The 27,861-nt window shown below is 41.1% G+C and overlaps 1 protein-coding gene across 1 annotated transcript; it reads right to left on the minus strand.

Annotated features, from left to right (window-relative positions):
- Positions 1–14,762: 14,762 nt before the first annotated feature.
- On the minus strand, positions 14,763–27,861 carry tm2d1 (TM2 domain containing 1). The gene is made up of 7 exons (XM_046857947.1): positions 27,600–27,861; positions 26,008–26,081; positions 24,911–25,019; positions 23,884–23,975; positions 22,152–22,225; positions 16,790–16,904; positions 14,763–15,256 (listed from the first exon to the last, which is right to left on the minus strand). Exons 1-6 carry the CDS (start codon positions 27,731–27,733, stop codon positions 16,794–16,796), a joined length of 594 nt encoding a protein of 197 aa, XP_046713903.1. The 5' UTR covers positions 27,734–27,861; the 3' UTR covers positions 14,763–15,256; positions 16,790–16,793.

A 27,861-nucleotide genomic window follows, 5' to 3' on the forward strand; every position in this document is an offset into this window, starting at 1 on the left:
CGGTTAGTTGGTTTATCATGGATGATTAGAGTAATCCACTTACAGCAGCCTTGCTCTCAGGTCCAGCCCACGCTGCTGATAAATGAGTGGACAGAAGGAGGACCACGGCTTTCTCCAGCCACGGGGAATATCTAGGTTCCAAAGACAGAGAGAGAAGACCACGCCTGGCCCTTAACTACCAGGGAATTATCGAGTAGTAATCTGCAATCTGTTCGCATTCATCAAAGAAAATGGTGGCCACTTCTTTCAGCAGGCCACAAGCTCCTCGCTGTGATGGTCACTGAATGCAACCGTGTTATTTTTCTCATGTCAAAATCAAACAAATGGGTTGCAGTATCTATTGGAAACTTTTGCAGCGAGCATGGCATGGTTCTGAGGCGTATGCTTTAGCGTTATATGTAAAGCTGTGTTTCTTAGTAAAATTAACAGTTTAATTCGTAGAGCCATTTTAACGATATCCATTGTCTCAAAGCGGTGTTAGATAAAGAGGTTATAAAGTATAAAAGAGTGTATAGGTTTAGTGCCTATAAGTTTGTTTCTTATAAGTTTATCCCTAATGATTGACAAAATAGGACCAGGCTTTATTAAGGAGCAAAGGGGGACATCAGTATGGACAGTATAAGAGCAGTAAAGGGACATCAATATGTACAGTATTGTACAATATTGTAGGCAATATTGGGACATTGATATGTAAGTATACGGGCATTATAAGAACATTGGTATGTAGGGTATAAGGGCAATATGGGGACATCAATATGTACAGTATATGGGAAATATGGGGACATCATGTACAGAATAGGGGACAAAATGTGGACATTTGTATGTACAGTATAAGGGCAATATGGGGACATTTATATGTAAGTATAAGGGCAATATGGAGACATCATTCCGTAAAATATAAGGCAATATGGGTACATCAATATTTACAGTATAAGGGCAATATGGGGACATTAGTATGTATGGTATAAGGGCAATATAGAGACATCAATGTGTAGAGTATAAGAGCAATATGGGGACATCATTATGTAGAGTATAAGGCAATATGGGGACACCATAATGTAGAGTATAAGGCAATATGGAGACATCAACATATACAGTATAAGGGCAAAATGGGGACATTAGTATGTATGGTATAAGGGCAATATGAAGACATCAATATGTACAGTATAAGGGCAATATGGGGACATCATTATGTAAGTATAAGACACTATGGGGACATCATTATGTAGAGTATAAGGGAAATATGGGGACATAATTATGTAGAGTATAAGGGAAATATGGGGACATAATTATGTACAGTATAAGGACAATATGGGGACATAATTATGTAGAGTATAAGGCAATATGGAGACATCAACATATAAGGTATAAGGGCAATATGGGGACATTAGTATGTATGGTACAAGGGCAATATGAGGACATCAACACGTACAGTGCATCAGATTTTTTAACTTGCCCTTCTTAGTTGTTAAGGCACTGGGTTACTGTTCAGAAGGTCGAGGGTTCAAGTCCCGGTATCGCCAAGCTGTCACTCTTGGGATCTTGAGCAAAGCTCTTAGCCCTCTGTGCTCCAGAGGCGATGTTTTATGACTGATCCTGTACTCTGACCATGCACTCTGACCCCAGCTTTCTAACATAGCTGAGATATGCGAATAAAGAATTTCAGTGTAGTGAAGTACATGAAACAAGTACGAGAAGCTACTTTCTTTCTTTCTTTCTTTCTTTCTCCACTTAGGACATTTTTCTTGTTAGACACATGGTTCAGAGGCTGGAAACAAAGAAGGAGAAAAAAAACATGTACTCCTGAAATGAAAAGCTTTTGGGACGTGGTAGCTCAGTGCTTAAGGCATTGAACTTTGAAAAGAAGCTCATGAGTTCAAAGAAACCGCCAAGAAACCACTGCTGGGCCCTTGCTTGAGCAAGGCCCTTTACGCACAACTGATCAATTGTAAGTTACTGTGGATGAGGGCATCTGGCAAATTATCGCTTGTGCCAAGGCTTATTTTACATCCGGCTCCATCACACCACCATTCTAAAACCCTAAGAGGCCATCAATTATAATATTTTAAACTTTCTTGTTTTCTCATGATCACGACTTGAATTTGTCGACATAATTGTTTTTTCCTTATCGCAACTTAGTTTCCATGTGATCTCGGTTTAAAAATAAAAACGTTTTTTAGTCTGAAATCTCTATCATAAAGTTTTGCATTTCCGAATGCAATGATCCATGATGCTGCCTCTAGAACCTGCTCTTATGCAAAATTTACTACTGATCACGAGGAAACAATGTTTATGTCAAGTTCATGCAAAAAAATAATAAGTCGTGATGAGACAACAACGTATGTCGATAAAATTATGTCGAGATCAAGAGAAAAAATAAAAGTTTTTTATTCAGAGAAAATTTCGCCGTGATCACGAGAACATTACTTTGTTATAGAGAGAAAATTGTCGTGATCATGAGAAACAACTCTTGTTATGTAGAGATCAAAAAATGATGTCAAGATGACAAGAAAACTACTTTTGTTAAGGCGAAAAAATTACTTTGTGCTTAGGAGAAATCAAGAAAGATAAAATATTAATATAATGCATGGCCTCTTAGGACTTCCGTACCACCCAGATCATTTCCTATAATAGCATTTTGAATTCTTTTTCTTCCTCCTTCTTCTCATGCTGGTGTGGTTTCCATAAATCTCGAATCTGAAAACGAGAAATCGTGAGTCCTTCTTCCAGTCCAGACATGGAAGGAACCCCATATTCCAAAATAGCTAATAGCGGTTTACAATGTGTTTCATATCAACTTGACATTACAGAACTGTTACCTAATGCTCACCTGAGACTCGTTTTCACTCTGTCAGACTCTCCAAAGCTCAGATCTTTCATACTATAATGGAAAACACCACCATAACGCTCGAGGTCCTGCTTTGTTGCAAGCTGCTGATGAATGATTCGATGCTTCCATGGATTATTTGTGTAGTACTGGTTAGAGGCGTCTGGCTCTCAGGTGTCCAGGCCAACAAGGTAATTAATAAATGGACAGTAGGAAGACCAAAGCTGGGTTTTTTTTGACCACAAGTCTATTCATCGAGGGCACATAAAAAGACAGAGAGTGAAGACTACGCCTGATCCCATAACAAGCAGGTAATTAGGGCGTAGCATCATAGCTCCGTGATGTACTGAGAAATTAACATTAATCAAAGGACTGCTCAGGCGAAGAGATAGCCACTGGCTACGCCTGATCCCAACCCGGAATGGCCTCGAGTCACCAAGGGCACAAGCACAGCTTGATGTCCACTAATTGCCACTAGTGATCTTTGAGCCAAAGCAACAATCAATTCCATTTCCCAATGCTTAATGATGTGGCGCTGAGGAGAGGAGAGGCGAGAATCTAAGGCGCTGGCAGGTGTGTGTGTGTGTTTGAGAACATGGAGCTTGGATCTGAGGGATGAAGCATGATCTCACTCCGCTCGCAGCAGGCTGGCTATGTGGCATATTATGCGGTTAGATGTTTCTGTGACCTCAGTGGAAGGTTTTTTCTATTTTTCAGGTTTAAAAATGCTCGTGAGTGAAAGATGCTTGGCTGGAGTTGATGACTGATTATTGTTTTATTTCATATTCACTCCTGGCATGTGGTGGGCTCCATCTGTAAGCACTAAAATGGTCTTCTTTCCGTGTCCTTAGTTAAACCTGTGGGGCTTCAGCCTACGAGGGTAACAGTACAGAGCTTTTTACACACATTCAAGCCGCTTTGCTGTATTGGGAGATCTGAGATACACTGATCAGGTATAACATTATTACCTTATAATATAAGTGGTGATGTGATGAACAGTGATGATCTTCATCATGGCACCTGTTAGTGGGTGGATTTATTTATTAGGCCGCAATTAACATTTTGTACTCAAAATTGGAAATATAAGGATTTAAACGAGTTTGACAAACTGTGACGTCTAGACGACCGGGTCAGAGCGTCTCCAAAACTGCAGCTCTTGTAGGATGTTCCTGGTCTGCAGTGGTCAGAATCTATCAAAAGTGCTCCAAGGAAGGAACAGTGGTGAATCGGCGACAGGGTCGTCGGCGGCCGAGGATCATTGAGACACGTGAGGAGCGAAGGCTGGTCCGTGTGGTCCGATCCAACCGACAAGCTCCTGTAGCTCAAACTGCTGAAGAAGTTCATGCTGTTGATGATCGACGGGTCACGACTGTTTTAGTAGCAAAAGGGGACCAACACAATAATAGTCAGGTGCTCATAATTTTATGGCTAATCGGTGTATTCCATTTGATTTGAAATTAAATGATTTGTTACGTCTCCTCGTACAGTCTACAGAATATTTTCCCACTGTTAAAAGTGCTAACTCAGGCCCTGGAATACTGATTGGAAGGTTGTGGGTTCAAGCCCCAGCAGCCCTCTATGCTCCAGGGGCGTTGTATAATGGCTGACCCTGTGCTCTGACCCAAGCTTCCTTGGGTATGTGAAGAAAACAATTCACTGTAATGTGATTGTTTATTTAGTTCACAAACACACACACACACACACACACACACACACACACACACACACACACACACACACAAACTGTCATTTCACGTCATTTCCCACCGGAGGTGACTATGTTTGTGTGTGGTGTTGATGATTAATAGATGGTCGACTCGCAGGCTTGCCACAGCGCTGTGTGTGTGTGTGTGTGTGTGTGTGTGTGTGTGTTCAGGCACAGCTTTAAAGCGACTGACCACACTGGCTGCTGACTCTGTTCTTTTTGGCTGCAGTTCCACCGAGGAGGGATCGGTGCGGTGGTCCACATTCAAAAACACTGCAACCTTACTGCAAAGATCTTATCACCTTCAACCAATGGAGAAACAGTTCCATCCTAATAGGATTGGTCTCCTCCGGGACCTTCTCCAAGACCCCCCCAACCTGCGTCCACTCACTCAAAAGTCTTATAATTATAATGGTGGTGATTATATTTTACATTTACGGCATTTGGCAGACGCCCCTATCACGAGTTATCCAGAACGCTTTCCACAGATCTTATTCATACTACTGAGCAGATGTTACATTAAGAGACTTGCTCAGGGACCCAGGGTGAGGATGGGATTTGAACTCATGACGTTCGGCTACAAAATCCAGTCCCTTAAGCCACTGGGACAGCGTGTTTGGTCAAAGAAAACGTAGAGGTTTGAAAAACACTTTACAAAGTTTGGTTTACTGCTACCATTGGCTCTTAAAAGTGCCTTTCACTATAACTATGATTCAGTACCTTCCTATATTCTTTATTAAATCATATTTTTCTTGCCCTTAATTTTGAAGTTGTGTTTAAATGTAGTTGATTTATTACAAATGTTTTGGAAACGTCAAAGTTAAGGGAACTTATATTTATTTGCTTGGCAGAAGAGAGTAGAAGTGTATTGTATGCTGGTGGGTCAATACATCTTACAAAATTGTCTATTTCACTGCTAGATGTAGCAACTGTATCAGATGTGTTGAGTGATTTGTGAGACGTTAAACAGGTGTCCATGATGTCATTATCATCATATGCTTAGTGTACACCAGAAAAGGAGAAGCTGTTCCTGCAACTGAACGTCTCACACAATACAGGACAGGATGGCAGAGAAAACCCTGAAGCTCTTCGGTGTCAGCAGTGTTCTGTCTCTGGAGCGCTGTGCTCCCTGGTCTCAGCAGAGATGGAGGACACCTGCCAGGTGTGTGTGTGTTTGTGTTGATGTGTGAGTTTGTGAGTATGTTTCTCTCGTCAGGGTTTATTAACTCTCCCTATGGCTTTGGCTCTAAACCCTCCACTAGGGCAGTACGGGCAGCACCTGTGGCTAAGCTGCATGGCCTGTATCGCAGGGACCAGGCGTTTTAATTTCCTGATGCTCTACAGATCGTCTGAGGACCAACTTTAGTTCTGATTCTTAGCGTAGTTGGGTTGCTCTGTTTTTGACCTCTGGAGAGGTCACGCATGCGCCTTCGTTTAAAACCTACAGGTTTACAGGTATGTGCAGACATTTATTTCATGGAAAAAGGGCCGACGGTGTACGTGTCTTTATTCCACCTTTTTATTCCCTCTCCGGTTTTATTTTGCAATAAAGAGGATTCTCTTATTGTTCGTCCTTAATCGTTAGGGTGTAGGGTGTTGTTATACGAGGTGTGCCATATTATTTAACTTGTCCTCCTCCTGCGTAGCGCTCTATAAATCTTTCCTCTGAGACATGTGGTGAGGTGGCTGGAACAAAGCGGGAGAGAGGCCAAGAGTCTGCTTGTAGACTACAGAAACACCACCCCCTATAGGTGGAATGAGAGAACCTTCTCAATGAGAAATGGGACACTAGTGAACAATGGACATTGTCCCAAAGCAGCTTTACAGAGATGAAGCGATTGTAAAGTTTTAAAAGAATGTACAGTAATACCTCAGGCTGTGGAACTCATCAAATTCGTCACGTTACGACAGCTGAAAAATGTTTCGGCAGTCGTCGCATATTCGGAACTTGACACCAACTCTTGCGATGTAACTCGTAAGTGCTTCAGTCTCGCGGTAAAACAGATGCATGAAGAGTGTTAGCTCGTGGGCAGTGCCATAGCGTGCCCTCGAAAGTGTCCTCTTGTGTGCTTTCTGTGCATTTTAAACCTAAATCATGGGTCCTAAAGTGTTTAAATATTTTTTTATACACTGTGTTAGAAAAAATACTTTTATGGTACTTGTCAGTTTCAGCCCTCAGCATGAGTTCTGGAACAAATTATCGACAAGTACCAAGGTATCACTAAAACCTAATTACTAATAATTGCAGAGGTGGAAAGCAATGATTTACATTTACTCACGTTACTGTAATTGAGTTGTTGTTTTTTTTGTGTACTTTTTGAAGTAGTTTTTAAAATCTGTGATTTTACTTGTACGCAAGTATGTTTAGTTTAAAATATTATCGTTAACTTATCGTTAACATTTTTAATTATATCCGTTATTTAGTAAAATAATTTAATAAATGAAAAATAAAGCAAGTAAAAAAAAAACGCGCCCCGGAAAAACTACTGCACCAAGTAATTTATGGGTGAAGAACAAACACAATAAACTCACAAGAAAGAAAAATGGAGACGGATGTGACAGACGGCATCGAAGCAGACCAGCTAAAAGCGAAATGCCGTTAAATGGAAAGTTGTTCAGCGCGTGCGCTCGCTGACGGAATTCTGAATCTGCATTTGCGATTTTGTTTTATTGATTTGTTATTTCACTTGAATTTATGAAGTCGTTCCTTCAATTAAAAATGACTCATTTCCGATTGATATCTCCTTGTCCTTTTTGAGCTACATTAGAAAACAACGCGGTAAAACAAAAAGTAAAAAACTTTTTTTTTTCTTCAAATTGAGCTACTTTTTACTTTTACTTAAGTAGATATTTAGACCGGTAACTTTCCTTGTACTTAAATAAAATTTCATTGAAATAACAGTAATTTTACTTGAGTAGAATATTTGATTACTCTTTCCACCTCTGTGGAATCGTAAGGTTATCCCTAATGAGTGAGTTTGCTCGGTTGTATGAAAAAGAAAACCTGGATAATTGCGTCTTCCAAATGCCTTAAATGTAAATGTTGCTGTTCAGTGAAAATAGTGGCATCAACTAATTGTGTTAAGTGAGTGTCAGCCATAAGCTTGCAAACTAGTTGGAACCTTCGAAACCAGTCACATCTGTGTGAGGGACAAGAGTGTGACATCCTGTATAGAGGTGTGTGTGTCTTCCAGGTGAACGCCCACCTCCTTGTAGATACATCCTTCGAGGGTCACGTCGGAGTTTCCACTTTGACAACCCTTCAGGAATAAAATCCATCTGGTCTTCTTCTTGACGTCCTCAGCGTTACACTGGCCAGGGGTGTTGATCATAGTGTGTTAGCCAGCCCATCTCGGGCGGCTAATTTGATTGTCAAATGTGATACTACCATAAACTTTGTTCTACTAACTACCCACTCTCTTACGAGCATCTTATCCAAGATCTCCTCTTTCTCTGCTTAACAGAAACTTGGCAACAATGACACTTCTGCTCTCAATGAATTAACCCCCTGCTGAATTTGCTCAGCCTCGTGGCTCTGGACATGGTGGTGGCCTCGCGATTAGCTGTCATGAGAAGTGGAAAGTCTCGCTAGTGTCCGCTCCTGCCTTTGACTCTTTTAATCAACTGTGTGTAAACTCCCTGGGCCCAATCCTACCATCTTTGCAGTGGTTTATCGTCCTCCAGAACCAACCTACTCACCCTCTTGCATTAAGACTTTGTTGCCTGTCTGGAGAGTTTTGATTTTTAGCAGCGTATTGACTTTCCTACTGATTCAAAGGGACACATTTTGGATTTAATTCGCTGTTCTGGTGTTACTCCTTCAGTTTGTACTGTTGATGATCTTCCTTTACCTAATAACTTAATTCTTTTATTCAATGTTCAACTCTCTCTTTCTGTAATTAAGCAAACCTCGTGTCATCTCATTCCGTGATATTAAGGATATCAATTTTGATGCTCTGTCCTGTGGTATTTACAATCTTATAAATATTGACAATCTGTCTAACCCCAATGATCTGTTTTTTCATTATAATAATGGTCTCAATAGTATTCTTAAATCTCTTGCCCCTCCGGAAACCAGGACAGTCTCCTTTTCTGAAGCCAAAGGTCGTCAGCTTGTACGGCTTTACAGGAAATCTGGTCTTACTGTGCAAATAGACATGTACAAAAGTCAGTGTTAATACTAAACCTAGTAATTCTTCTGGTTTATCTGTAGATAGTAGAAATACTATTTTAGACCCCCATGTTCTTTACCTTCCCATCTATATTCCTCTTTCTGTTGCAACTCTCTGATGTCCTTTTTCAATTACAAAATATAGCAAATTCACCTGCACTTAGGCCCACCTTCCTTCCTTCCTTACCACTTCTTCTGAATTTGACCCTATTCTTTACTTATTCTCTGCTTTTCAGCTTTCCACCACTTCAGATATTTCAGACCTTATATCTACTTGCTCGCTGGATCCTCTTCCCATTGTTCTGGTAAAGGCAATCATTTGCTCCTCTCTTACCACTGGAAATGTTCCTATGGCTCTTAAAACTGCTGCTATTACTCCAATTCTGAAAAAAATCTGGAGCTTATCCTAATTTCAATAATTTCCATCCTATCTGTAATTTACCTTTCCTTTCTAAAATCTTCGAAAAAATAGTTTCTTAGCTTCACTCTAATAACTTGTATGAACAATTCCAGTCTGGTTTTCGCCTCTTTCATAATACAGAAACTGCACTTATAAATTACTAATGACCTTCTCATGGCAGCCGATTCTAGTTTAGTTACTATTCTTAGCCTTCTTGATTTAAGCGTGGCCTTTGACACTCTCTCACATACTATCCTTCTTAATCGACTTATTTCGATTGGCATTATTCACACCTGCCTGGACTGGTTTCAATCATATCTATCATGTTGCGCTTAGTTCATCAAATTACACTCATTTAGCCCCAAATCTTCCCCTGTTAACACTGGAGTTTCCCAGGGTTCTGTCCTGGGGCTGCTTCTTTTTATCATCTTATCATCTTATCACCATTTATCATTTTACCTTCTTGGCAATATCTTTCGTAAATATGGTTATCTCTTCTGCGTGGATGACACCAATATCTATTATTCCAGCAAACCTAATTTCTCCCCTACCTCCTTCCTCTTTTCTTGACTGCTTTAATTTACCTTAAATCCTGTGTCTCTTCCAATTTTCTTAAATTAAATAGAGAAACACAGAATTTCTCTGAAATTGAGACTAAATACATTTTATCTAAGATTAATAGTTTTTCCCCTTCTAATCAGGTTAAGAGTTTGGGAGTCCTCCTAGATAGTACACCTACACCTACACTCCTAGACAGTACTCTTCACCTCCAGACATTAGAAACATTGACTTTCTGTCTTTTTAAATCTAGACTTAAGTCTCACCTGTTTAAGATTGCATACTCTTCCTAAATCTTAATGGGCCAGTTACACAACCACAGTCATACTCATTAATTTTTTGTATGTGTCATAAACTGTATACACTGTTTCTGTTGTTTCTTTGTTTCTTATGCTTTCTCTTGTAACTTATCATTATTATCTGTCCATTTTTGAGCGTTTTGTATTCCATTCTTCCTTTCCTTCGCCCTGGGACGTGATCTCGCTGATGGCAAGCTTCAGACCCTCAACATTAATAAAGCAGATTAGAGCCATAAAAATGTTTTCAGAGATAATATAATGCTGTTTTGTGATTTGTTTTGCGCTGTACACTGCACGTGTGGCTGTTGTGGAGCAGGTGCTGCTCGTTTCAGGCAGCCCGCCCCGGGGTTGCGTTTTAAGTAGATCGGCAAACGTGAGAAATCGGGAAACATCGGCATAAACACACAAACGTGAAATATCGGCTCGACAGCCTTCGCGAGTACGCATAATCTGCCTGCTTGGAGGCAGAGCGTGAGCCGAACACGCCAGTGGCATCATGGCATCGTGTGAGGTGTGCGGTGCCAGCTGAGCCAGGTGCATCAGAGCCCATGGGTGAAAACTGGCCCGGGTTTATCGGGTACAACGCCAACATCCAGAGTGAAACGGAAGAAATGTAAGCGAAGGATTGGAAAGGGATATCTGGCTATGTGGCAACTCTGTGGATTTACTTGTCAAGGACCATTTTGTGGAATTTCTCACTTTGTTCCACTTGAACAAAGTGTTCCTTTAGTTCTGAATGATAGAACAGCAATTATATGGGCTTCTGTAACTCACACAACTGAGCAGAAAAAAAACAGGTGTGTGTGTGGGTTTTTTTTTGTCTACCAAAAACAGGTTTTGGAGTGTCTCTCCTGTGAGTAAAAATCTACAGCTTTAATCATTTAAGGTTTTAGGGTTGACCAGAGAGGAGTCTCCAGATGCCTCTGGATCCTCGGGGGGTCGGCATCTTCTCTTTTGAAGGTCCGAAATTTACATGAGGTGGGACAAAGCTAAAGCTGGTCATCTCTTGAACCTCAGGATGGGTAGAGAAAGAGATGCATTGATGTGATGAGGAGGGCCGGGTTTGGATTTTGATCTTCGAAACCAGCTCTCACACACCACAGGACTAAACTTGCGTCCCGCTGGAGTGGCCACTGTGACTAGACAAAGGAAAGAGTGCATAAAAGGGACAGCACACACATACTTCCAGTGCAGGAAGTGATTTATCATAACATGGTGGGGAGATATTGGCTCCATACTGAACCAATTAAGAACCTGGGCTCGTTTCATCATACTTCATAACCTGGGCCGAGGGGCTTCGGAGCGTGCTACAGTGCCGTAATTGAATTTTGATTAAACACACATGGTGTGTGACCCAGTGTGGCTACAGTACAAGCTTGGCCTCATATCGGACCAGTTTTCTCTTCGCCAAAAAAAGAAAAACAACAGGATGTCTTTAAGATGTAGGGAGAGGGGGAAAAAGTGGAGGGAAAAGGATGAAGAGAAAGAAAAAATGGATTTCAAATGAAAGACAGCTGGAGAATCAAGATTTTTTTCCCTGTGCTCCACTTCGCCCTCGTGGGTGTGTCCCTCATGGGTGTGTCCCTCGCAGCCCCTTTGCTTTGCTTCTGCAGCGTCTGGAAGATCTGTAGGTGACGACGGACTCTATTTCTGCTGAGTCATAGGTTGCACTGAGAGAAGCGCAGCATGTGTGGGACCCCACACACACACACACACACACACACACACACACACACACACACACACCATGCGCGTAAACCACAGCCGGGCCGATAAGCTTACACAGCCATCTCTCAGACTGAAGGTCACACACACACTCAGTAAACACGGAGATTGATAGCCTGTTCGGTGAAGGAGTGTGACCTGGGTTTCAGTCCCCACTACAGACCTCTCAATGTGCATCGCCACTCGGATGGCTCTCACATGACCTCTACTGACGTCTCTATTATAACATGAATCGCTAAGATCTATAAGAGAAATGTTTTTAAATCGGAAAAAAGCTGTTCAAATCCCAATCTCTGTCCATTTGAGCTCATAGCTATGAGTTTAAGTTATTTGACTCTGGTAGGAATGGTATGACTCACCAATTTACATCGGTTGAAAAGTTAATGTAATGCATCGATTTAAACTTTCCATTTGAATCCCGATTCATCATTTTAAACACATTTGCATCTGTAAAAAACCGATTTATTCATTATATAATTATCAGTAGATGCGCTATACTTTTATTATTTACAAAGTGACCAATAATTTGATATGTAGAAGCAGCGTTCTCTCTCAGTTGCTGCTGCTACGTCAATATGACATTTCACAACACTACGGAGACCGAGACGTGTTCTGAGAGTCACGTAGAATACAGATTAACATGGCAGAGGTAGAGCTGTAACTTCCTGCAGACACAACAGGAAAAGAACCTCTGGTTTCTATGAGGGCGTGTTTGTGAAAGGGTCATGCGTTTGAATTCAGAAGGCTAAGAAATAAAAGCGAACTATCAGTACTATATTTTGATTTAAATAAGATATGATCTGCATCGTATTGCATTGAATCGCATTGTGTTGAAATTAATCTTATTGCATCAGTAGCTGCTTCACATGTATCTAATATTTCGTTTCGTTGGCTATGAATCGAAATGCGAATCGTATCTGCCCCAGTTATGAAGATTAACATCCCTAGACTCTGGATCGGAAGGTCACAAGTTAAAATCCCTTGATCAAGGCCCTTACCAGAGCCTTGGCTACTGAGGTACCAATTATTTAAGAATAATGTCATGGAAACAATGCACCACTTTGGAAATTATTTTTTTTATAAAAAATTGCTTCCTTATCCAGTAATACTGAATGTAAGTACATACCTGTGATGTATCCAAATCAAACTCGCTACAAAAGATGAGCGGCAACATGGCGTGAATATTAGCAGCCTCGTATCGAGGTTGATCTTTGACAGCTTGGTTCATCATGGCCTTCATTTCATTTTATTCATAAACAATGTACATTTACAGCATTTGGCAGATGTGCTTATCAAGAGCGACTTACAACTAAAAGTTAAGGGCCTTGGTTAAGGGCCTTGCTCAAGGGCCCAGCAGTGGGCGCTTGCAGGGATTTAACTTTGTGACCTTCTGATCCAGATGTCTCCTAATGCCTTAAACCACTGAGCTACCAACTCCAAAGCCGTGCAGTAGTGCACAATACAGGAACCAATGAAGGTGGTCAAACCCTATATAGGTGGAACATTGTTGGATAGTTGGTCCAGCCTTGGTCTCCTTATATAACATGCTGGTTCAAAAGAGTAAAAGGATAAGAGAGAAAGAGAGAGAGAGAGAGAGAGAGAGAGAGAAATAGAGAGACAGAGAGTGAATGAGTGCCCCATAAAGCACAGCTGGATGAGGAATGGGCTTCTCATATGGAGGGAGGGAGCTCGGCACTGCGTCTTTCTCCCTCATGGGGAAGAGCTCTATAAATCTCCTGCCTCTTATCCCGTTGCTGTATTGATAAGCTTTCCTCCAGTGTAGAAAGTGCTAAGAAGAAGGGGAATGAGAACAGAGGCTGAAAATAATCTCATATACAATCACAGACATAAAGAGGACCATCGGGGTCAAGGTGTACCCCGGACTGACACCTCCAGGATGTTTTAGAGAGCGAAGATTTAGCGATAAAACAAAGAGATTCCAAAAAAAAAAAAAAACCCATGCGGGAGGAGCGGATGGATCGAGATGGAGAGATCACCTCATGGGATATTGTGCAGCACGAGTGTCCCATGCCAGCTTTGGCAACTTATCATCGACACTAGGGACTGTATCTAAATCTATTTCCACATCCCTGAGCTGAGCTGTGCATGCTGTGGCAAGGACACTGCAGTTTGTTAAAGATGCGCACACACACACACACACACACACACACACACACACACACACACACACAAACAGTGGGCGCAGTCTGACAGGCCAATGCAGCAATCACTTGAGTGTGATGAAGTGGCCGACTCTATTGGAGGTTGTATTAATGACAGGGAGAGTGAGCCGGTGGACGCAGACCAGCAGACGCACTCTAGTGAAATTGAAGGAGCGCTTGACATTGCACCGATACAGATTTGTCTGAAGATCAAAGGGGAGGTGTTGACGCTTTCTTTAGACAGGAAACCTCGGCACGTTATTACGTCTCGTCAAGCTGTGATTGTACTATTTTAAAATAAGTCACTAATTAAAGCACAGTGAAATCCATTCTTCAAATATCCCAGTTCAATGGCTTTTTGGGCCCCTGGGGGGTGTAAGCAGGGCCTTGCTCAAGCACCCCTGTTTAAGCAAGGGGGGAAGGGGCTTAAGCATGGTTTTGCTCATGCACTCCTGCTCAAGCAATGTGGAGTTTAAGCAGGGCCTTGGTCAAGCGCCCATTGATAAAGCAAGGCAGCCTTAAGCAGGGGCTAGCTCAAGCACCCCTACTCAAGCAAGAGGGCCTTAAGCAGGGCAGTGCCCCTGCCCCTTTGCTTAAACCACCTTAAACCCCCCTTGCTCAAGGAACATACCTGCTCAAGTAAAGAACACTTGAGCACACGCTGCTTGAGGCCCCCTATTGGGCCTTACTCAAGGCCCCAACATTGGCAGCTTGGAGTTTTGGTGCTTGAACCATTTACATTCACGGCATTTGGTAGACATCTTTAGAGCCACTTCCAATTTTCTCATTCAAACAACTAAGCAGGGCCTTGCACAAGGACCCTGAAGTGGGGAAGCCTGGTGTTTCTGTGATTTCAACCTTCTGATCCAACGTTGATATACCAAGGGTAAAAAAAAAAAAAAAAACCACAACCAGGACAGATAAATAAAACTTTATTTACATAATTTAAATAATGTCAATACAGAACAACATTTCAGGGGAAAAAAGGTTTTCCTTTTACCATATAACACAAGTAACCAAAAATCTCAGAGACATTGTCCGTAAATAGTGCATGCACTTTTCAGTGTGACTGAATCATGAATCATATCATGAGCTTGTGCGATATCTGTGGATATTTAACGTGGATGAATAATTTACATTGCACATCTATAAAGGACTTTCAGTTCAGTGGATGGATTGTGAGGACCAGACGAGAAGCAGGAATGCGGGTGGGCTGATCCACTTCGTAGAACCCAAGCCAGACTCTGTCTCTAGGTCTCTATTTGCACTCCTCAGCAGTCCAAACTCCTCTTCTATTTCTCTCTTATACACACAGAGGTGTCTGGCATGTACGTAAAAAAGATGAAAGGCTGAGATTGATACGACACAATCCTGGAAGTCAGGGTTTTTGTCCTGTCATCTGCGTCCACCTACAGGGGGAAAAACTTGGTTATGTTTGGAAGCGGGTCCGGGGTAATGCGCATCGGGAAGATAAATGTGGGTTTTTTTTTTTTCTGGAGACACACATGGCTAGGGATGACTCCCAAGTTAAAAATGTATTTTCTTTTTTCTTACATTTTGTGTGGAGGGGGAAAAAAAAAAGATCTTCCCATGGAGCGTTTGACTCACTTTCATCCTCTGGGTAAAGGCTGAAAAACTAGCTCTGACAGGCTGGAATTAAAATTGAAACCTGAATCTATTGTACGTTTGAGGGGTCTGTAGGATCTCTGTGTCCTCATTAATTCAGCTGCTGGTTTTAGACACTGGTTTGCTGCTGAACATTTGCTGCTCTACGGAAATGAAAAATTGCCATTGTGGCGCCGTACTACGTGTTTAAGGGTGCGGACGAGAGAGAGAGAGAAAAGCTACTGGGAATTGTATACAGTAAAGACAAAGATTTAGAGAGAATGAGATAAATAGACGTCCAGAGTAAGAGGAGGAGCTGCTGAGTCCAGCTACAGATCACCTAATGGCCACCAGATGTGACATTTCACGTGTCCTGCCATTAGTAATGACACGGCAAACACCACCACGAACCACAATAATGACATTGTTTGAGGAAGATTGTTTTGGATCTGATTGGATTGAAGGTGGTGATGAATATTCTAGAACAGCGGCTCTGACGGTACGGCTGGCTGGCGTTCAAACCACAGGTTTGTATCAATACACTCGATCTAATGGACCGGCTTATCCATAGGAACATAGCTTGCGCAGGGACTTGTAGAGTGGACATGACAGCCTGCAGTTGTTGACTGTTGATGTGATGAAGTTTTGGTGACATTCTGGAAGTACGTTACGATTTCAGCACTTTGTAACAGTTAACTGTTTTGTTTTTTTTGCTAGCACTTCCAGCTTGTTTGGTTTGTCAGTAACGTTTCTTTCTTTAGACAAGGACTAAAGGGACTGTGAGGGAGAGGCTAATGTATATAATGCATACCGCTGGTGAACTGCAGTGGTGCAACAGGAAGAAAACCCACCATAATAGAAAAGTGAATCAATTAAATTGCCGTAGAATTATTCATCAGGGCACATCACATTACCATTCATTATTTCTTCTAAAATACAGCACCGGTGAATAGTTGCACATGCATGGAGATTTTTCTTTTGACCAATCAAAATCAATAAACATCCAGATGTTCCACTTTATGTACAGTGAAAAATCCTCCCTCAGCATGAACAACAGCTTTCCACGCTCTTTCAACCTTCCCTTCTCCAAAACACACAGGTAAATGTGTCCTTGCTCTGGCAGTTTGCGTTTCCGAGCCTAGCAGATCATTTCTCTACACAGACCTTCGCTAAATTTCCCTCTATGCGGCCTCTCTACTAAAGACCCTTCCTTAACCCCCCCCACCCAAACCTACCAAGCCCTCCAAAATAAATCCATTGTTTCATGTAATGGATTTTATCAGTTAAGCCCTGGACAAATAGAGAACAAATGTTTCTTGGCTTTAGGGCCTCCTCACCTCCTCAGAGAGAAATCTGTGTCCGCCTGAATGTCTCATTTGTTATGGAGAGCCGAACGAGCCTCGCGCCGTAGTAATCCACGATGTAATCCGAACCGTCTGATGGACCTACGATCTGGGGGAGAAAGAAAAAAAATATGCAAATTTGCAGTTAAAGAAAAGCAAATGTACAGAAAGAGTTTGCCAACTGACTTGAACGCCATATGCTTAACCGTTTCTCTATTTTTATAGCGCATAAGAAGTCATCAAACTATTAAATTAACTAATTGAATAACTGGATGAAGAAAGCTACATACCTGAGCTACATACAGGACACCAGACCTTTACAGCCTGATGTAGATCTTCCCAAAAACTCTTACTATAAATATGAAGGCAAAGTTTGTTCGATTTACTTTAACTAGGAGACCCATGACATGTCTGTTTGCACGAAGCCAGCTCCATAAAGATATGCTTTACATGGACTGGAGTGGAAGATCTCCTGCTTTAGACCTCTGACCTCAACCCCATTGATCAATGAATGTGAATGCTGACTGCACCTCAAGCCTCCTCACCTCACCTGCATCATTCCCTGACTTCACTAACACCCTTAGTTCTGAATGAACCACCACAAAATCTAGTAGAACATTTTCCCAGAAGAGTGCAGCTAATTATAAGAGCAACTGAGAACTAAATGTGGAATTGGACATCCAAAAAGAAGCACATACCAAACTTACGGTCAACAAGCTTTTCTTTATAGACTGATCAGCATAACATTATGAGCACCTGCCTAATATTGTGTTGGTCCCATTTCGCTGCAAAAATCAGTCGTGACCCGTCGATCATCAACAGCATGAACTTCTTCAGCAGTTTGAGCTACAGGAGCTCAACTGTTGGATCAGACCACACGGACCAGCCTTCGCTCAACACGTGCGCCAATGATCCTCGGCCGCCCACGACCCTGTCGCCGGTTCACCATTGTTTCTCCCTTGGAGCACTTTTGATAGACACTGATCACTGCAGACCAGGAACATCCCACAAGAGCTGCAGTTATGGAGACGCTCTGACCCGGCCGTCTAGACGTCACAATTTGTCAAACTCGCTCAAATCCTTACGCTCTGCCATTTTTCCTGCTTTAGACATCAACTTTGAGGACAAAATGTTCACTTGCTGCCTAACAAATATATCGACCCACTAAAAGGTGCCATGATGACGAGATCATCAGTGTTCTTCATTTCACCGCTCATGTTCTGACTGATCGGTGTATAGTGTAAGTCTTATAGCTAGAAGGAACGCTTTGTTCGGGACATATTAAGTCTAATCTTTCGATTAAAGGCGAGAGTTCCGAAGTTTTTTACTCTGTAGTTAAGTTCTCTCATTTGGCACCTTCGGTGTTTTGGGTCCAGAGCCGCTCCTGGGCCTCGTCCAGCTCTGAGATCATTGCAGTCGCTTTGGTGTAATAGCTTCCTGCAGGCCTGCACACTCAGCATCCGGCCCAGCCGCCTCTGCTCTGATTCTGACTGATAATGAGAACACACTCTGGAGGGGGTGAAGGTGCTCGCTGAAGCACACACACAGCTCTTATTCTGTGTTCTACCACGTCCAGATAAGACCTCATCTGACCGAGAGCAGAGCGGTCGTTTCCTCCCGGATTGACAAGAGCATGATGGAGAGGAACGAGACGGCTCCGCCTCTTATTAAAGAACATACATCTGCAATCTCTCCCCCATTCTTTTTTTTTTTTACCTCTTTCCTGTCCCGTTCGTTTTTATCCGAGCAAATTTCAAAGTTACATATCATTTATCTTTAGGCATTAGACCGAAAAGCCCCCCGATGATTCCGGACCCGAGGGACGCGATCGATGGATATAAATAATAACAACATGTTCGAGGTGTTTATTCATTAGTTCTGAGAGACGCGTTCCCCGGCCAACGCTGCTCTTAGCGGATGTAGCTGGAGTTAAAATATGGCGCTGTAACGCCGAGAGCCGGGCGTAAATGGGCTCTCGGGGGAAGCGATACTCTTTATCAAAAGTGTCATGCTTTAAAACGGAGCGCCCCGGACAAGCGTACAGCTAATTGAGAGTGTAAGTGTGTGGCGGCTCTCTGTGCCAGCCGCACTTCTTAAAAGCATTGCTCTCTCAGGGCCTTCAATAAGACATTAAGAGAACAATAAACGCTTTGAGAGCCCCTGTTAATCAAAGTGCTAGAGCCATTTAAAAAAAAAAAAAAAAAATGAAAGGGAAAAAAAAAAAATAAGATTTGCTCTATTTTCTCCGCTGGTTGAAGAGCAGGTCAGTGGCGAGACCGCGGAGGAAGTATATTTTGAAATTGCGAAGATGAGGAGACTCCACCAAAGTGGTGAAAATATCTGGCCTCACATTCTGCAGAAGGAAAACATCCTGAGTTTACAATAAGACTGGTCTGAGCTTCTTTTTTCATCCACACCTCGTCCCCGTTTGCTCTTATAATAAGCTCCACTCTTCTGAGAAGATGTTCCACCAGATTTTGTGGAGATTTGTGAAGACTCATTCAGCCTCAAGAGTGTTGATAAAGTCAGATACGTGTGTAGATGAGGCGAGAAGGCCTGGGGTGGAGTCAGCGTTCACATTCATCCCGTTTAATAGGGGGTGAGGTCAGAGCTGTATAGCAGGAGATCTTCCACGCACTTCCATCCCATGTACAGTAAAGCACACATTAACAATGATGGAACTGTAATGAATGGACATTCAGTGATGGGTTTTTTCAGGGAGGTTTTAAACTTATACATTGTTTAATGCACCTCTGTACAGCTGCACTGAGACGATGTATGTTGTTCACTGTACTAAAATGTAAAGCAGATCTTCATGGAGCTGGCTTTGTGCACAGGAGCACTGTCATGCTGGAACAGGTTTGGGTCTCCTAGTTCACGTGAAGGTAAAAGTTCATGGCACTGTATCCAAATTCATACTATACATTTGTGTACCTCCATTATTGTGTTTACAGTTTGAGGAAGAACCACATATCGCTGAAAAAATCTGGTGTCCCAATACTTTCATCCTTATAGTGTATATGTATAATGTTTTGATGAATCTATTTGTAAAATTTACTAACTATGGAGAATACACACTTTTAGAGAAGGGATTACTGTCTAAGAAGGAGAAAATTATATATATATATATATATATATATATATATATATATATATATATATATATATATATATATATATATATATATATATATATATAAAACGCATTACAACACTAAGGCGTGTCCTGAGAGTCACATAGAATACAGATTAACATGGCAGAGGTAGAGCTGCATCTTATAGGAGACAGAAAATAAAATAAAATTATGCTTTTATCTTTGCACTCCAAAGGCGTGTTTGTAAAAGAGGCCACGTGTTAGAAGTCAGAAAACACTTGAGTAAATTGATGATTTGCCGTCTGTCTGAACCAAAGAAATAAACGTGAACTATTTGTACCATATTGAATTGCAGAGCATCGTATTTTTTTTACCATTGCATCGTATTGCACTGATCCGCATTGCGTTAAATCGAAAATAAAAATGGGGGTTAGATGGGTGTTTCATCGCATCGGTAGCTGCTACATATGTATTTTTAACGTCTCGTTGGCTATGCAGCAAGATGCGAATCTCATCGGTCTCGGTTATGGAGATGGACATCTCTAATACAGGCGGACTACATATAGATTTGCAAAGAGCTAATGCACTTTCTGAAGACAGATTAAAAGACGGGTCTAGACATGACAAGATGTTTCTATTGAAGAAGCAGAGATAAATAGAATGGTACGATCTAAACAAGCGTGTGCTCGTGCTACATGCCTGCTTCCATCCATCTGTAAAAAGAGTGACGCTTGCAGTTAAACATGAACGCAGGAAACGCTCTATTAAATCGTACATTTTCGCCACCAGCCGGAACGACGGCGTGTTCCTTTTTTTTCTTTTTTTAAACGTTACGGAAGTCTCGACAGAATCCCCGTTTGCAATAGTTATTCCCAGCGTCATCGCTCATCATGTGCTCAAGAGTTTGATGAATGTGTGTCCGGGAGGCGGGTGAGTGCGGGGGCCGAGCACATGCTACTCCTATGTATAGCTTCATTCAGGCCTGGAGAGCTTAATGAGGATGGAGAGGGTGAGGTTACGCCTAACGAGATGACAAATGGACTGGCTTTTTTACTCTCCTATCACACTGTGAATCCAGGAAGGGGTGGTGGTGGTGGAGGAAGGCTCGGGGGACCGTGTGCCCAACCGGAGCGGGGGTGGTGGTGGTGGGTGATAGGGTTGAATAAGGGGTAGAAAACAAACCACACACTCATTAGCCTTTCTCACAGAGCACGAGCCCCCCAGAGGAGACAGCACAGAGACACAGGTGCTACCGAACACAAAAACACAATCTCAGTGCGCGCACACACAGACACACAGACACACACACACAAAAAGGAGCACTGTAGGGGCTTCATAGAGTTTTAAGTAGTTTCAAGTAGTTTTGCATGTTTGTCACACTTTAATGTTTCTTAGGTTTAGGGGGCAAACACTTTTTCACACAGGGCCATATAGTTTTGGATTTTGATTTCCCTCGATAATAATAACCTTAATTTCAAAACTGCATGTTGTGTTCACGTGTTATCTTTTACTAATATTTAAATTAGTTTGATGATCTGAAACATTAAAGTGTGACAAACATGGGGAAAAAAAAAAAAAAAAATAGAAATCAGGAAGGGGGCAAACACTTTCACACCACTGTGTGTCTCTGGAAAATGTATATGCAATTTCCATTAATGCGTCTGCCGGATACTGAGATACACCAAATTATGCTGGATAAAAAAAAGTGATCAATTCACATAATTATAAAAATAAATAAATATATAAAATATATAAATAAATAAATAAATAAATCAGTCTTAATGAAAAACACTGTGGTTTGATTACTACTTCTGACATATATGATCATTACTTTTCCATCCTTCCTTCCTCTCTTCACTTTTTTCTTTTCTCATTCTATCCCTTCGTACTCCCATTTTTCTGGTTGTTATTTCCCCGTTTTATTCGGTGTCTTACTTCCTCATCATCAGGACATCAAACACACACACACACACACAAATACGTTGTTAGCGACCGGCATTAAACACTAAACTTGCTCTTCCACGTTGCTGAAAAAATCCAAGAGATTCGCTCCAATAACAGAAAGCTGATTGGCTGTTACATGTCGGTCTCGTTTGTAATCGGAATGTAAATTTTAGTGAGGTTAAGAATTAAGACCTTTTTAAGACTCTGCAAAACCCTGTTCTTATTATCTCCCCCTCTTTCACCATTCTGAACAGTATATTGAGTATTTATCGTTGAAGACAAGGAAAAAATAAATAAATAAATAAAGTCATACAAACCTGCATTGATATCAAGATGAAGTCCACCAGGCTTCCGATTCCACAGAAACCCACAGTGCAGAACTTTAGCAGCCCTGGAAAGACACACAGTATCTTATAAGAAACCCGCTACAGGTCTCTGAAACACCCGCTACCCCGCGTGCTCTATTCTCCACCAGGCAGTAGGAGGTCCGCATAAAGTATCGCGCGACACAAAGCAGCACTCGGAGGTCACGCTCGCCCGCGAAGAAGGTTTGTTTGATTGCGGCGGTTTTCCGGTCGCCCTAGCCTTTGCAGGTGACATGAGGGAGACTGAATAAAGACAAAACTGCGGACAATAAACTGCGAACAGCTTGCGGGCCGGGGTCCCGCTCGGTCGCAAAACATTTCCAAAACGTAGGTCGTGTGAAGAGCCAAAACAGCATGCGTCATTGTTTTGCGATAATGGTGTGTTAACTTCGTCTTCATAAACGTGGAGAAAAAAAAAAGGCACGATTTTGTATTCCAGTCACAGCCGCTTGTATATGGAGTGAATAACTGGTTTGGGCTTAAGCCATTAGGGGTCTGAGAGAATTGCAATTAATTAATCCTCCCCCATCTAGTAATTTAAACATAATTACTGTTAATCATTAGTAATAGCACTGATAATTGGTCATTGAGCGGCTTAATCGTGTTGATTCCAACACTGATCTCAAAAGAGGAGCCTGTTCAGCCGTGCCAGGTCGTGTGTTAAGAGCTGAAAGGCGCAGCAGCTCGCAGGTCCGAGCGGTCCAGGTGCAAATCTCGGCTCCGGCTCTGTGTGGGCCTGCCTCTCACATTAAAAAAAAAAAAAAAAAAAAAAGGCGGCGAAGAAAGGAAGCGTTTAGCTACCATCGGGCTTTGTACTTTTGCAGGTGCTTAATTGATAGGAATGCTCTTAATGCATGGAGAGAGGAAGAAAAGCAGCCTTGCGCCGTCCCCACTTCAGTGTAGCCGTAACTTATTCAGCACTGGTTTCCTCCACGTGAGATAATGTTCGATTCGCTCAAAGAAAATCCGCCGGCTTTGTTCGCCGGCCTAAATTCGGATCGACGCCGCTAAAACACGCTAACAATAATTCCAATAATTATGCCGTGAGTAAAAAACAAAATAGGAAATGGACGTGACTGGACAAAAAAAAAAAAAAAACAACAGCAACCTCAGAGATGTTAAGTGTTAGAGGTTTAAATACACTATACAAACTAAAGTATTGGGACACCTGACTTTTCATTAAACTGTTACAACAGTCAAAAGCACGCAATCGTATAGGGTGCATTACGTTTTTGCTTCACTTGAACTAAACATGTGCACAAACCCAGCTCCAAGAAGATATGCTTTACATGGCTTAAAGTGGAAGATCTCCTTCTATAGCCCTCCAACCCTCCTGAAGACCTTTGGGATGAATTGGTACTGCACCCTCAGACCTCCTCACCTCGACCTTTATCGGTACCTGGCTTTAAAACACCCTTGTTGCTGAAGGAATCTCCACAAAATCTAGTGGAACATGTTCCCAGGAGAGTAAAGGTCATCATAACAGGAAATGGGGACTAAATGTGGTATGGGATGTCCAAAATGCACCAAACAAAAATTACCATAGACCAACTTTTCTCCATATTGTGGATCAACAGCTGATGCTTATATGAAACGCTTGTGCATTATGTCTGTACAGACTAAAAAACTAATACATAGGAGATATAAAGAGGCTCATTATATAAATGGATTCTGAGAGACGTACCGAGAGCTGGATAACCCAGATAGAAGCGATCTGCCCCCAGCCATCCCAGGAAGAGAGACAAAGCCACTGCCACTTTATATGAATAGCCAGTCCTAACAGAGTACAAAACACACACACACACACACACACACACACACACACACACACACACACACACACACACACAAATAATATATATATATATATATATATATATATATATATATATATATATATATATATATATATATATAAATACAGTAATCCACCACAAAAATGCTATTTGATGTATACAGTACTGTACTGTTAACATTTTACTTACAATAATTATTAATAATTATATTATTTCAACATAAAACTCCATAAGAAACAATTCCCTTTACGTTTTTTGGTCAAATTAAACAAGTTAAAGCAAATTTATTGCAGCAGTAATTTTATTTATTTATTAACACGTGATGAATGCAGCGCTCGTTTCTGTTTGATTATTTTAATAAAAGATTTTAATAAATAAATATAAAATTAAAAACTTCAACACAGCACACGTTTATTCACAGCGTCCCTTCTTTACTCGGATATCGAACAAAAAATTATAAACATTTATTTTAAATCACTAAAAATTTGTTTTACTGATGCGGCAAGTTTCTAATCAAAGTTCACATCCGGCAATCAAAACCGTCCGTGTGGAAACATAGCAAAAGTTCCATGTGGTGTCCTGATGATTTGCGTCATTTAAAACACCACTAAATTACTTTACTTTAAAGTGTTTACAGGAACATTTCGTCTTCATGCTGTATGTTGAGTTTGGTTTCACTAATAATAAATATACATTTGCATAAAGCATTATTATTTGTCCATGTTGATTAGAGTATTAAAAGCCTGAAAAGCATTAAATTAAGGTACTTTTAAAACGAAAAAAAATGCGATTAGGTTGCAATTTGATATTTGAATTGACTGACATTATATATATATATATATATATATATATAACTAGAAGCTCAGTTGCTGAGTTTATTAAATGACTATACAAAGTAAAGGTGGTTTGACGTACACATTTCGACATGGGATGGTTTTATTAAATCCAACCTCCTCCCCGCTGAACTTGAACCTGGTCCCGTTTTGCAGCAAGCAGCTGATGTTTGGGGCAGGAAGGCATTCCACTTAACCAATAAAAAAAAAAGAAGTATAATTACAAAAACACAAAATGTGGGAGGAAAAGAACACATGGAAAGTGAACATACTATACACTAAAGTACATTCTTTACTAACATAAATAATAACTGAAATAACACGCTAGCTGAAGATCCCACAGAGGAACACCGATAGCTTGTTTGGACCGAGCATTCGGTTAGCATCATGATCTTTGATGTTACATTGCAAAACATACCACAAAACATTTGCACAACCTGCTCTGCAACAGCTTTAGTTAATTGCTAGCAAAATTGAATTGCCGTTAAAAGCCATACAGAAGGTGTGAACATGTGAAAACACCTGGTCTTTAATGGTTTTTCCCCTTTTGTTTCTATGCAACAAACTCTGTAAAAGGCAAAAAACATAAAAGAATTGGAAAGTGATCAGACTGCCTCATACACACAGTCACACATGAGGTTCAAGCTTAATGTTTTGGGGTTGTTTTGGATCAGGGAAGGTTGGAGATTTATTCTGGGTGAAAGAAATCCTGAACCAACACAGCTCCCATTCTTTATACTTGAACACCATGTGGTTCCGTCTGGACTGCGTCTCAATGGAAGCGACTTCACCGTACGATGAAACGATGATCCGACCTGCCCAGTCACCGCACCTCAATCCTACTGAACTGCTCTAAGATGAACTGGATTACAAGAATGAAAGAAATCACCAACTAGTGAAGAACATATTTGACGAGTTTTCCAGGAGGCACGGTGAAGTGTTTCAGCTCCAAGTTTGGAGAAACAAACTTCTGAATGCTGAGGGGGGATTTTTCACAGAAAATAAAGTGGAACATCTGGACTTTTATAGATTTGTTTGGTTAGTTAGTTGCATAGAAACAAGAGGAACCTGCATGTGTGTGTCAAAAACCACGAACAAAGGAATATCCCATAATATTAAACAACCAACATTTAACCAATATTCTTGTACCAAGACATTATTGAATTAAAATGTACATACCCAATGCCCCTAGATCCTTGCAGTTCTCAGGTTCTTGAGTCACATCATCTATTTTAGGGCTTTTGCAAAGATACTTGGACGAGGTCAAGGAAAAAGCTGCAGTGTTTTGACTCTACACTTTATCTGGAACAAGGGCAGCAATACAATACGTCTACTAGTGGAAAAGGAGATTTCTAAGCAGTTATATTGCTATCCCTTGTGTACAAACAGTTACACAGATATCTATATTATATTTAAACATCATTCAGAAACAGTAAGAAAGTTCACTCATCTGATTATCCTTCATTAATCACAAAGACAACAATAGATAGGATTAGAATTGAGTTTATTAGAGGGATCGCGCATGTAGGACATTTTGGAGACAAGGTGAGGGAGGCGAGATTGAGATGGTTTGGACATGTGCAGAGGAGGGACATGGGGTATATCAGTAGGAGAATGCTGAGGATGGAGCCACCAGGAAGGAGGAAAAGAGGAAGGCCAAGGAGGAGGTTTATGGATGTGGTGAGGGAAGACATGCAGGTGGTTCGGGTGAAAGGGGCAGATGTAGAGAACAGGGGGGAATGGAGACGGATGATCCGCTGTGGCGCCCCCTAATAGGAGAACCCGAAAGAAGAAAAATCACAAAGACTGAATACACAGTGACACTGCGCTAAATCTAGTTGCAATTTAAACCCCTGACATTGTTGTGAATGTTTTCAAGTTTAATAATTATTTAAAAAATGCTCTCAAGGTGCAAGGCGGAGACTAAACAAACTTGCAGGCCGCCAGTAAATATGGTCGTGAGGAAACTCAAATTTTAATTTAAAAACAAACAAACAAAAACCCCAAAACATTCCATTGGGTACATGTTACGGTACAAAGCAAAAGCCCTGTACTGAAAAATTTAGGTACAAATGCATGTACTTTTACACTTCTAATTAATTATATTAATGCTAGATTAACGCAGCACACACTTCTTTTACTTTTTATTAAAAATCAAAATAAATAAATAGAAGAGGTAAAATAAAAACAATATTTATTTAAAAAAAAACTCAACCAGAAAAAAATATTTTTTAAATGCTAAATATTTGTTTTTACGGACGCGCCAATTCTTAAATCAGCACCGAAATCCGCCATGATGCGCACCTCCGGCAATTAAAAACGTCCGTGTGGAAACACAGCAAAAGTTCCATTTTGTGTCCTGATGACGTACGTAATTTAAAACACCAGTCTTCAAGCTCGATGTTGATTAGAGTATTACAAACTTGAAAAGTATTAAGTAAAGGAACATGTAGAACAAATATGTGCGATTAATCACGAGTCAAGTCATAATAATTATGCAATTAATCGCGATTAAATATTTTAATCGACTGACAGCCCTTACATATATATATTTATACTCCCACAAACGTGACTGATAAAATGAATACGGTAAAATGACCTAATTTGCTGCATAGAAACAACAGAAACTTATGAATCATAAACATAAATGTGTGACAGGAACCCTGTAAACACCTGATAACCTTTTTTGGGCTGCTAGCTAGCAACAGAACTAGCATTCACAAAATCTATAACCCGTATTTATTTCCAGGGCGTGTAAAAAAAAAGGATATTGTCCGGGTCGGAGGTTGCGACAGGGTTCCACATCATTCCCAGAGCTGTGAATGAGAGTCCAGAAGAAAGGGAAGAGAAATACGGCTCGCCGAATCGACCGAGTGCAAAACAGAGCTTCCTGAGGAGACGCCATGATGGATAGTGGGGGAGGAGGGAGCGGAGCGGGCGATCATGTGACCGTCACGTGACCAGAAAAGTTTTCCCTTTTTCCTCCCCATTCTTTAAAGAGACACTTATATATGTTTTTCTTTTTTTTCCCTT

The sequence above is a fragment of the Silurus meridionalis genome, chromosome 9 (assembly GCF_014805685.1).
Source record: "Silurus meridionalis isolate SWU-2019-XX chromosome 9, ASM1480568v1, whole genome shotgun sequence".
Classification (NCBI taxonomy): Eukaryota; Metazoa; Chordata; class Actinopteri; order Siluriformes; family Siluridae; genus Silurus; species Silurus meridionalis.